This window comes from Accipiter gentilis, chromosome 34 (assembly GCF_929443795.1).
Source record: "Accipiter gentilis chromosome 34, bAccGen1.1, whole genome shotgun sequence".
NCBI classification, from domain to species: Eukaryota; Metazoa; Chordata; class Aves; order Accipitriformes; family Accipitridae; genus Astur; species Astur gentilis.
In genome coordinates, this window is record NC_064913.1 from 2,878,863 (window position 1) to 2,891,541 (window position 12,679).

Sequence of the window (12,679 nt, forward strand, 5' to 3'; positions counted from 1 at the left end):
TTCAGAACGATCATCCAAAGTCAATTGTCTGTAGATATTTGTAGTGTGTGTTATGTTAATGTAATATCATCTTCATGTGTAGTGTTAGTCTCACAGCTCACTTCTCTCTTGAATCCAGTAGCTTCCCCACTCCCATCCCCATACAAACAGTGCGTGTTTGTATGTGAACACTATATATACCTGGCATGCTGCTGCTTTTCCTTAGCAGCTATGCTGTAAATAGCTGGATTTTAAACATTTTTCATATTTAATTACTGTATATAGGGTATTTAGGGACTTGGGTGGAGGGAATAGGGTTAATATTTAATCCAAACAGTTCTGTATCATGAACTTTATCTGTATCATGAAACTTCTACTGAGCCTGTGCAGTCCTCAGTGTCTGGCCTGCCATCTTGCCTTATGTTAAATGTCCTTTGCTTGCTTTATGAATTGTTGTTTGAAAAACTAAAAGCATTTCACTTGTGGAAAGCTGAAATCTTCTGCCTTGTGAGGTACTTCTGATGGTAAAAATATCTGTCTGACTTAAATACTTAGCACAATAAAATGTGCTTTTAGAAACAAAATTTTAGAATTCTGTGTATATCTCTAATGGTTTGAATTAACCCTTCTAACTCCTGGTTTTATATAGATTTTCTGTGCAGGTAGGTTAAGATTTGTTGAAAGAACAATTATGTATTGCCTGTACAGTCCTGCATTTCTTTAAGAAGTATGCTTTTAATTCCTTAGGATAGCTTAAAATTCTACGTAAACAAAAATGAGAAAAATGGCATTAATTCATGTAGTTCTTTAGAGGTTATGTAGTTGTTTGTTCATGTTCTGAAGGTTTCTGAAATATTCATCATCAACTAGACTGTAGACTGTCCCATACCTCCTTGAAAAATGTTAAATTAGTAGAGTTTTATTTGTATCATAGAGGGAACACTGTGCACAAACTTCAGGTTTTCTTGCATACAGAGGTGCAGTCTGAGTCTGTAAAAGCCTGGATTCTTTGCCCTAGGAAACCAAACTCTGGGGCATGCATGGTGCTCCTATGCCTATCCGTGCTTTCAGTAGAAGGAATGGGTTTGTTATTTTCAACATCTGCAGCTTTTGCCACTGAAATCTTCCTTCAGGCTCTAGAGCATGTTTTTGCTAACAGTAAGATTAGTTAGCCTGGAGTAAGATTGACACCACTTGATCAGTGTAGTTTTTGGCCCATATAGTTCAGCTGGGAGTTGGTTGTGTTCAGGTAATTAGGTAGGTTTCTGATTATTTTATATTTTTTTTTAATAGCAATTATTTGGGCTTTGAGAAGAAGGAAGCAAGGGTTTGATAGGGTGTACCATACTCAGGTTTCATTTACAAAACTTGCCATAATAGTATGCTATCATGGATAATTAAATGCAGGCTGTAGCTACCTGCCAGAAGTACATTTCACTCAGTCCTTTTTTTTCACTTCTTTACCTGTTAATTAGAAAACTCATTCCTCAGTACATCAGTCACTGTAGTAGAGTTGGAAGGCTCCTAATTTTCTCTTTATTAAACTAATGGCTCCATTTCTTTAATATATGTTAGCAAAATCTATATGAAAGAAAAATACTAAATCATAATAAACTTACGTTCATGTTGTGCTGGGATTCAATTATTTGTCGTCACCAAAATTTAGAAGAAGAGTAAAATCTTTACTGGTTAGTTAAAAAAAAAAAAAAAAAAAAAAAAAAAGAAAAAAAATCTGCCAGTATAAGCTTCTCGTCCCCTGTTAAATTGTAGGCTAATAAATCAGAACCCACTGGGCTTGTGGCAGCTGTTCCTATGCAAATTGAACCGTCTAAAGTTGGATCCCTGAAAAGGGGTGGGATCCCTGGTGCTTCTAAGTTGAAGGAATGATAGACTCAAAAGTAAATCTTGATCTTGATTTCAATGGCAGTTTTTAAATGCATTCTTACTCCCCACAGTAAAAACAAAATAAGTGTATCTGTTTTAGGAAAGTGGGATGGATATTTCCTTTTTCCCTTCCTTCTCACTCCAGCTAGTGATTTTGGTTGTATGGTTTTCAGGTTTGTGAGGTTGGTTATGGGAGGATTTTTTAGTTGGTTGGTTTGGGTTTTGTTTTTAATTTTGATAAATCTCTGCTTTTCTCTTTCTTCAGAAATCTTTATCCCAAATTTGCATCACCCTGGGCATCATCACCCTGTCGACCTCAAGACATAGGTAAGAGAGAAATAACTATTTAATTCAATATCAATATTTGCAAATTATATTCATTTACATGTCTTAATAGTTGCATCAATTCCGATTCTTTTTTAGACTTCCATGTTCCATCTGAATACTTAACTAACATTCACATTAGGGATAAGGTGAGTACGTGTGTGTGTGCATATGTTTTGTTAATATATTACCAGTAATTGTCCAAGTTTTCTTTCAGATAGGTAATATTCAAAATCAGTGCATTTTATGGATATCCTCAATCTTTTTAGGAACAGTGGTGCATTAACCAGCTAATTCCACACATCATGCACCCATTCCACCTTAGAAAAAGAAAGGGAAGACAAAACTGAGAATGGGCATGGTTAGCAGAAGAGCACATTATCTTTTTAAGAGTTTGCCCTTCATGCAAAGCAGAAGTTTCTTATAGTCCATATACTGTAATCAAATGCTATATTAAATTGAGATATTTCTTCTTGAGATAAGGTCAGAATTGTGGTTCAAGATATTCTCACATTTATCCGTTGCATTCCATATCTGCATGGATTTTTTGTTAGTTATATTTTCTTTCAACTATTGTAGTTCTGTAAGACGGGATCATTGAGAAATATTGTAAGACATTTTAATGTTACTTAATAGAGTATGAAGTGAGCAAATACATGTGTATGTTTGGTTGTTTTTTTTATTTTGTTTTCTTAAAGTAAGTAGAAGATACACACAGGTATAGGGAAAAAATCTGAGTTGCTGATTCATTACTTCTATTTTTCTGTTGAATTCTTTAAGTTAGAAAGGTTAACTAAAAGTGATGAAAAATTGCTTTAATAATTATTACTCGTTATATTAGAGTGTCATTTGCAAACACACTTAGGATGGAAGCACGTTCTGGATGTATCCTTGTGTTATTTAAGTGGGATAGTATGTCTTAAAACATTTATCTATTGTGATTTTTCATCCTCATTTTCTTCAATCTTTTGCAGCTGGCTGCAATAAAACTTGGCCGATATGGAGAAGATCTCCTGTTTTATCTCTATTACATGAATGGAGGAGATGTATTACAGCTATTAGCAGCAGTAGAGCTGTACGTTCAAACTATTTTGTCAGTCTTATATGATTTAATCTATTGCAGTAATGAAGTAGTAGATGTTAAAAAACCAACCAACCAAACAAAAAACCCCAGCAAGTTAGACACTGAAAACAGAAGCTTAGTCAATCTAAAGCTGGAAACCTTTTTTTAAATACCTCCTCCAACCTTGGTTCCATTTTGTACTTTTTTTTCATTCATACAGTGGAATTCAAAAGTCTGTCTCATGAATTTTGCATTATTATGAAGCACTGTGAAGAAGTGGCAGGTGCCAGTCGTTATTAAACATCTAACTTATCATCTTCAACAAAATGAAAAACAGTAAATAATCATAAAAAGAGTTTGTTGTTTGAACCTACCAGACTTCTTAAAGTTCCAAATGTGATTAGTTTGAGGTGTAATAATTGTATGGAAGAGGTATGAGATTGCAGGTGTAACAATGTCTTAGACATCTTGTTTCAGTCTTGAATGTATTGCACAGTTTTGATTGAAACCCTTAAAATTTTAGTTTTATGAAGTCAAATTCAGATAACTAACACTAAAAATTATTTTTCCTTCCTATTAAAACTGCAAGATTTAACCGGGATTGGAGATACCACAAAGAAGAACGAGTATGGATCACCAGGGCACCCGGCATGGAGCCAACAATGAAAACCAATACGTACGAGAGGGGAACATATTACTTCTTTGACTGTCTTAACTGGAGGAAAGTAGCTAAGGTATCTCTTTTCCCTTGTACAGATTTTTTAAGTCTGTCAACCATGTATTTTTAGAAGGACAAAAGTAAAACCCAACATCCTCCCCGAAAATCTCAAACTTTTTAACCTCCTATTGTTTTAAGTTCATTAGCTTAATTTCTGATGTGTGAGGGAATAAAGATTGCCTAAAACACTGGCTTCCTTGTGGAAAAGGAGGAGCTGTGTCTCTGTTTTCAGTTTTCTTTGGGAGGTACAAGGATGTAGAACTTTCATTATGAGTTTTGTTAAAATCGAAAGCTTTTTTTCAAGTACAGAATTACAGAATGGAAAGCATTATTTAGCATTTTAGAAATTGTGCTTGCAAATATTTTATTATTTTGCTTTAGAAAATAAAATAGGGAGCTACCACATCTTACTTTGGAATTAAAAAAGGGGGTGGGATGGGTGGGTGGAGTGCTTTTTTTGTTTTTAAGATACTGTCTCTCCTTGAGCATATTGCAGGACTTCCATGGTCTGTTGTTTGAACATCAGAGTACTTTGAAACAAATCACTTTAGGGAGGAGGCATATTTTCATGATGCTTGTTTTCTGTATTCTAGGCCAAGAGGCAGTAAAAAAGTCAGAAAGCTATAGTCTTCTGCCTTCCCACTTTTCATAATCTATTTGTTCCTTTTTGTCCATGAATACTGTCAGTAATGTTCACCCTTGACTTGTTAGCTGAAGGAATTTATAGAATTGTGCTTCATTTTTTTCCACCCTCCCCCAAAGATAATTAATTTTCAGTATCTTCCAACTTTTAAGACTATCCAACTTCTAATTCCAGCTTCCAGCTTTTAAGACCGTATCATACAACGTCTTTTGCTGACTGGATCGTGATTTCTGTGATTTCTCTTCCCCACTAAAGCAAAGATATTTTTTTTAATGTAGATATGTGCCAAAACACTATTTGAGTAATCAGGAGTGCTAATGTTCACTAACCTGGCAAGAGGTTTGCTCTTTTGAAAATAGCCTGCCCTACAAGGTGATGCATTCAGCTTCAGCCAGAGCTGAAAAAAGATATATTCGCAATATGCATACAACCATTACACCTGCCTAGAGCCTGTTTGAGTTAAATAGTTTGTCAAGAATCTCATTCCCCACTTAAGTTTGGTTACATGAGATTTTATGAATGTGGCATGATTTTTCCTTCAAGTTTTAACCAACATGTTGGATTCATCAGTGAAAGAGCAAACATAAAACTTCCATGACAGACCTTCTGTAGATACAGTATCTCACTCCTGCTTTTCTCCAAAAAAACACTTAACAGATCAGAGCAGATTAATCTTGAAGCCTTGAACTCAACAGATGTGATTCCAGCATGTTGGAACTATGTTTTGTGGTTCCACAGGCTTAGGTATTTGGTTTAATCAGAAATCTTTTCACCTGGAGCATAACTTACGAATTGTTTGCTGAAAAGGCATTTTATTCCTGTGAGCAAGTCGCATCTATACGCTTGAAGATTATGAAATACTGCATTAAATAGTTACGTCTGTTGTGTTTTTAAACAGCAGCTCTAAATTAAAGGGAATAAAGTTCAGTGTTGTCCCCTCTGTTAAGTGCATTACATTTCTTCCTAGCCAGTATATTGAAGTTTGTCATCATCTAGAGATAACTAGATATAACAGTCTTCTTTCTTTCTTTCCCCCCTCCCCCCAGTAAATTTGTTTAGTCTGTGCAAGCTGCCCTCAGAAATTAATGTTTTAGTTGCCCCAAAGGATATAAGAGGCTCTTCATTCTGTATGCATGACTCGTGCCTCTCCTGCCTTTCTTGTGACCATAAGAAAACAAAGATTTTGTAACTGAAGGTTTTAATGGCAAGCCCTATTTGTATGGGTTTTCATAAGTGCAAGGTAATTCCAAAACTTTTAAGCAAAAGCATCACTCCTTTCAAAAGAAAACCCAAACAAAAGGAAAGTTATAATTTCTACTTGAATTATTTATTTGCTGCTTGGTATACTTTCTTAGGTTTCCCAAGACACTGTTTTAAAGCTATTTTATTATTATGTGAGATCATCAGAGGGGAGGTAATTGCCTTTTGAAAGGATAGATTTCTTCTTTGGAGTCAACTGAATATGTTCCATTTATTTACGAGCAATAAGAGCCTCATGTCGGTTCATATATCAGTGGAATTCAGTTTTTACCCTATGTGGAAACACAACACTTCTTTTACTAGCAGGAAACGGTGCCAATTGTACAAGGATAGTAATCTCTTTAGTGTCTCTTCTCTTTCTACCTGTAGTAAATGTATGAAGCTGCTACTTGATGCTTAAGCATTACTTTTGAAGACAGTTTTCTCTGTTTGGAGTCCTGAGTGCTGTCCTGAATGCAGCATCCAGTGCGTGAGTTAATTAGCACACTACATCCTTCCTCTTCTAAAGAGTAGAGCTGGCTTCATCTGTTAGGCATTCCTGGAGATACTGCGGTGAAAGAGAGATATGAAGCACTACTGTTCTCCAAATGGTTTTGCCCAAGATCTACAAAGATTCTCTTCTCTTTACTTTGCATGCTGAAAATAATTCCCCCAACATTAGGAAGCAATTGATAGCTAGTAAGGAGAGGGATAGTGTTTTCTAAAGTTTTGCACCTGCAGCAGTAAGTTAACAAGGAACATGATTTTTTTTATTTTCCCCAGTGTCCATAGGAAAAGATGTAGTATCTTTTCTTTAGGCTTGTGTATTTCTTGATGTAAAAATTGGAACTGGAATATTATTTTGACATTTTTATTTAATTTAGTTTGGTGCAAAATACAGCAGGCAAGATGAGGCAAGGAAGCTAGAGAAGGATTTGGGGAAAAATTGCCATTTTGTTACATGGAAAAGGAATCACTTGCTAGAAATAATTCTGTGACGTTTCTGTTTATGATAAATAAATAAGAACTTACATGTATGTCAGGTGTGATCTTGGCATTGTGTGGTAATGTTGTTACCCCTGGTACTAATTTCTGGAGGTGACATTTCCTTGGAGGAAGACTAACATAGACTTACCATAACAAGAATGGCACTGTTTGATAACTCCATGTTGCTTTGAATGCAAAGAAAAGTATGGCCAAGTAATTTTTTGTAACAAATGCAGAAGTATTAATTAATGTTTCAGGAAATTAAAATATAAGAAGCTGGGAAAAAAAGAAAGCATTCTGATAAATTGCAGTCTCTTGCTATAACTGCTACATTAGTAGTGATTGCTGGGAATATCAGTTCCTTAGAAGGCCGCAATAGTAATTGCTGCTTTAACGGTTTCATTGGTCCTTTTTTGAAGCAGTCAAACAAGAATTATTTCTGGTAAATTACTGTCTCTTATATGTGCAAACTCAGTTGTTTTTCAAGGTGCTTTATAAATTTGTCTGTTGTTCTAGTGTATATGCTCAAATATAGGGCAGCACATATTTTAATGCGTTGTGCTTTGCAGACATGGTGCATTATGTATTATGAGCTTCTGTGTATATTGTACCTATTTTAAATTATACTGCATTACGATAGATACAGTGAAATATAACTGTTTACTTTGGATAATATTACTAAATCTTAAGACTAAGTCTGTAAAAACATACACCAGATGTGGTTTAACAGATTTTTTGTTAGTGTCCTAAACTGGTTTTAACAAAGCCCACTAAAGTAGACTGATTAACTTCTTTCAAGAAAACATCAAATAGATATATTTATCTTTTTTACTGAGCTGTAGGCTCTATTTTTATATTCCTAATAGATAATAGACCGAAGAAGGAAATGCAGCAAAACAGTTGAGTAATGAGAGAATTCCTAAATTGTTAGGAGATAAAATCAAATTAATTCTATGTTGATATGTGGTAGTAAACAGTGAAAAAATATTAATTACAATAAACTTCAAATTCACCTTAAATGCAGAACAAAATGCAGGAAAACGCTGATTACAGATATGTCTGTGTACATGGGTTTTCATCGTAGGGCATATGGAAAGTATGGTTAAAGCCACTTTGACTTTTCACTGAGGATTTGGCTATATAGTTTGCTGCTTTTGAGGAGACATGAAAGAGGAAGGGAGGTGGATATGACACTAAAAATGCTTTCTACAGTTGCACATTTACTGAAATACTGATTTAAATTGTCCATAGTGAAGTGTCTGGAATTTCTCTTTGAAAAGTAAACCTGTTTAAGGAAAAACATTATAAAAACCTTTTACTTTGGTTTTTTTTTGTTTTGTTTTGGTTTGGTTTGGTTTTAGTTAGAAAACATGGAATTCTCTATGGGAGAGCAGGTTAAATTTCCAAGTGTTTATTTGCTTGTAAGGGTTGCTGCCTATATTAAATTACTCCCTATCCTTTTAAGATCAATATTAATTGAAATACTTTTGTAATTGCTACAAAGTTGAATTTGTTCTTCTAATACAGATGTGCCATAGCATTTTAATTCAGCCCCTAATTTAAATTTGGGTCTTTGCATCCATCTTTAAGCCAGTATAAATGCTGCCTTTTTGGTCCCATTTGGAATTTTTGAACTACCCGTGGGACTTCTACCATCTCCTTTAGTGGACTTAGTCCAGAATATTTTGTCCTCAGGACACTTCCTATTCCGCTAACTTCTTGTTTTGTTTCACTCTATTAATGCTATGGATCACCTTAAGCGATTCTCTTCTATCTTTAGTTTTCTTACCTATTATTGTTTGTACATGTGCAGGCTGATGTAACTTTACCTTCAAAACAAGTTTTCAGGATGACATAAGTGATTGATTTCTTTGCATAGAACAATTTACTTAGTGTTGCACATGTGCTGTAAGTTTCCACACACATTTAGTATTCATTATTCTTGGTTAATAAAAGGTATTTAATTTTTAATAATTACTTCCATGTGGAAAATGAAACAATTTAACAGATGTTTGTCAATGGATAAATGGCATTTTTCTACATTTTATTTGTATCTGTTCATATTAAAAAATATCAGTGCTACTGTTCACATTCTAAACCACAGTGGCCCCTGGAATCAAAAGCAAAAACATAAAGTATACCTGTAATACAAGTCTTTTTCTATATGTAATAAATAATTGCCTTTTAGTTTTCAAAAGTATTTGGTCAATGAGTTCTTTTTTTTTTTGTTGTATTGTCAGACATAACTTTAGGTGTTCTTTGCTGGATATTGGACTTGAGCATTGCTGACACTGGGATGCAAATCAAAAAGGCTGTTTTAAGCCTGTTTATTTTAAAAAGTGATGACAGTTTGAAGTATGAACTCATACTTCTAAAGAAAATTTGGTAGGGAATCGCATGCCGCCTTCTAAATGAGGGGCTTCCAAATTGTGGTACACAAAGGACTGCTCAAGCTACTGAGCGTTTCCTTCAGACGCTGCCAATACAGGCACACAACCACCTTAAGTTTGGAAAGCTCTTTTTAGGCTACTGGTACTGTCTGGCTGGTTTAAGTAGCCATTTTCCATGTGTAATTTTGAAGGCATTTCAAAGTGTGTGGAGGTTCAGGTAACTGATTGAAGCTGACCATAGACTGATAGTAATCTGCAGACTCTTACGTGATTATGTGCAAAATGGAAACTTTGAAGCCATGAATGGGAGAGAAGTTTGAGTGGTATTCTTTCTATTATGAAATTACTTCAGAATTACTGGAGATCCACCCATCCTAAACCAACACCAAAATACCTACGTAGCTTTGTACTCCTTGATCTTGCTTCTGACAAAAGGTGGGAGCAGGCATCTCTTCCCTATCAGCACGTGTGTATGTATCTGCACAAAAAGAGAGCATGCACCAACTGGCATGTAGCGTTAATTAGGAATGCCAAAAGCAATTGACTTGTGTGTAAATATATATATATATATATATGTATAAAATATAACCTAAAAAAGCCCAAGCAAAGAAAACAAACCCACCACCAAAATAAAAAAACAACCAACCAACTAAAAAAGCCCTTGGCTGGAGTAGAGAGCAGGGAACCAGAAAAGAAGTAGATGTGCAGCACTTGAGTGCAGCTGGCTGTAACCTCACATAGGTTTTGCTAGGATTTTCCAGGTTTAGGGACGGTATTCTCTGGGAAGTACAGACTTAGTGAATGCTTAGCATTTTCCCCTACTTTGTTTCCTTACCGTGCTTAATGTTCTTTCTATGCTAGGTGGATCTTGTTTTGCCTTAAAGAAGAGAGATCTGAGAGTTGGATTTCCTAGATTTTATTTTTGGTTTTGCATTGACTTGGTCTTTCGTTTGGTTTGTCTACCTGTAAAAACTGATTATGTTGTATTATTTAATCACTTCAGGGAGTGTTCTAAAAGATCTATTCACTACTCGTAGTGTTTTCATCTGTATGTAAAAATAGCGGGGTAAGTTTGCTCTGCAGATACAGAGGATGTTCTGCTGAGGTTCTCCAGCGAGTTAGGCAAAATAAATTACTGTTCGCGTCCAAGGTAGCTGTTGTAGAATTACCAAGAAGTACTCCTAAAGAACAATTCTGACATCTCCGCTTACTCTTTCTTAAATGAAGATAAAATGGTGATGAGACAGATAACTGCTGAAAGGGTCTGAAAAATATAGGATTTAAGTAAGTCCTTGTACATTTCTGCATGGGTGAAGAAACAAACACCACATGTCAAAATGCACTGATTAGGTTTGTGTGCACAAATGAAGGTCACAGGGAAGGAAGCTGCTTTTTTCACTGTAATAATCACAACGCATATAGACATCAAGGGTGCTTACAGTCTGGTTTGTAGTAGCTGCTGTAGTCAGAATAAGAATTTCTTCTGGATCAGTGAAATGTTTTACAATTATGCAAACCAGACACCCTTAAACAGAAGTCAGGCGATTGTGCTGGTGATTCAATAAAGCTGCTTATTTATGAACCAGTAGTGTGTGTGGCATCCGAGTACATGGGCAGAGGTTTTTATTTGGTGTGGTTGTCTATAAAACACTGAGAGAATTTCTCATGAAAGATATTGGCAAAGTGTGATAATAGGAGTGAGGAGCTTAGGATGTGCAGGAGGGTTGGGTGAGTCTGAAGCTTAAGTCTGAGGATGAAATGTGGTGGAATAGTTTGTTAAATTCTGGCTTAAGTAGATCTCGGTACTTTGTCTCTAACATCTTAGATAGTGTTCTGAAGGAGAAACCTAGCTAGTTTAACTTACAGTTGGGTCTGGTAGTATGCCCTAAAACATCCCCGAACTTCAGGTCATCCAAAATACGTATGTCTGACATGTTTAAAGACAGAAGCTTTCATTCATAATTCAGCCCATGCTGTGATTGTGTATTTGTGTTTTGTGTGTGTGCGTATATAAAATTGTTTTGAGATCATAACTAGGGTTCTGAGAGTAATGTAGCGTAAAAAAAAGTAGGAGAGCCTACATATTGCAGGTATAATGGCTTAGGATATTGACTTTTTTCTCCTGCTTAAAATATAGGAACCAAGATAGCGAAATTGTGTTGCTGCCTTAAGATAAGATAGGACTTGATCTCTTCTTTATTTGTGCTTTTCAAGTATGGCTGGTAGAAAGACCAGGTCTCGACAGGTAAACGATATGTTGTTTTATTTGGTTTTGTCTTTTTTTTTTTTTTTTTTTTTTTTTAATTGTAGGAGTTCCATCTGGAATATGACAAATTAGAAGAAAGGCCTCATCTGCCATCAACCTTCAACTACAACCCTGCTCAGCAAGCCTTCTAAAGACTTCCCTTTTCTTGGGGTATGGCTGTCTCAGCACAATACTCAACATAACTGCAGAACTGATGTGGCTCAGGCATCCTGGTTTTAATTCCTTGAGGATCTGGCAATTGGCTCATGCGAAGGGTCACCATTTGAGGTCCTGCCTTACTAATTATGTGCTGCCCAACAACTAAATTTGTAATTGTTTTTCTTTAGTTTGAGCAGGGTCTGAATTTTTGTTTTTGTTCTATTTTTTGCCAGCAGACAAGCTTGGGTCTGTAAAGACAAGCGAGTACACTGACAAAAGTTTACCACTTAGTTTTCCAAAATGTAAAAACAAAAAAAAAAGAAAAAAGACAAAAAATGAGACAACAAAATTTGCATTGTTCATTGTAGCACTATTGGTAATAAAAAATGTTTGTGCATTTTTATGTGAAGATCCTTCTCGTATTTCATTTGGAAAGATGAGCAAGGTTTGCTTCCTTCATTTTACTTCCCCTTCTGTTTTTGAAAGGCAGTTTAAGCCAAGCTTAATGCAAGAATATTTGACTGTTTAGAAGAAAGATATTGCCACAGTCTCTGGTTAGTTTCCAGAGTTGTGTATTACTGAGCTTCATCTTTCCAGAATGAGCAAAACACTGTCCAGTCTTTGTTACGATTTTGTAATAAATGTGTACATTTTTTTTAAATTTTTGGACATCACATGAATAAAGGTATGTATGTACGAATGTGTATATATTATATATATGACATCTATTTTGGAAAATGTTTGCCCTGCTGTACCTCATTTTTAGGAGGTGTGCATGGATGCAATATATGAAAACGGGACATTCTGGAACTGCTGGTCAGGGGACTACTTTGTCGCCCTGTGCACTAAAGGGCCAGATTTTCAGCAGCCAAGGACATCCATACCCAAGTGAATGTGATGGGACTTAAAGAAGTGAACTGAGACAATTCACTCTGGCTGTTTGAACAGCAGCGTTTCATAGGAAGAGAAAAAAAAAAAGATCAATCTTGTATTTTCTGACCACATAAAGGCTTCTTCTCTTTGTAATAAAGTAGAAAAGCTCTCCTCA

General features: G+C 35.5%; 1 protein-coding gene across 6 annotated transcripts in view; it reads left to right on the forward strand.

Annotated features, from left to right (window-relative positions):
• The window catches only part of CNOT2 (CCR4-NOT transcription complex subunit 2), a 94,375-nt gene extending 81,696 nt beyond the window's left edge, over positions 1 to 12,679 (forward strand). For all 6 annotated transcript variants that reach the window (XM_049792019.1, XM_049792023.1, XM_049792022.1 and 3 more), the window contains 5 exons: positions 2,129 to 2,190; positions 2,287 to 2,336; positions 3,162 to 3,262; positions 3,840 to 3,984; positions 11,538 to 12,679. In XM_049792019.1, coding sequence (XP_049647976.1) covers positions 2,129 to 2,190; positions 2,287 to 2,336; positions 3,162 to 3,262; positions 3,840 to 3,984; positions 11,538 to 11,624 — 445 coding nt within the window. In that variant the 3' untranslated portion in view covers positions 11,625 to 12,679. The remainder of the gene's footprint in view (positions 1 to 2,128; positions 2,191 to 2,286; positions 2,337 to 3,161; positions 3,263 to 3,839; positions 3,985 to 11,537) is intronic.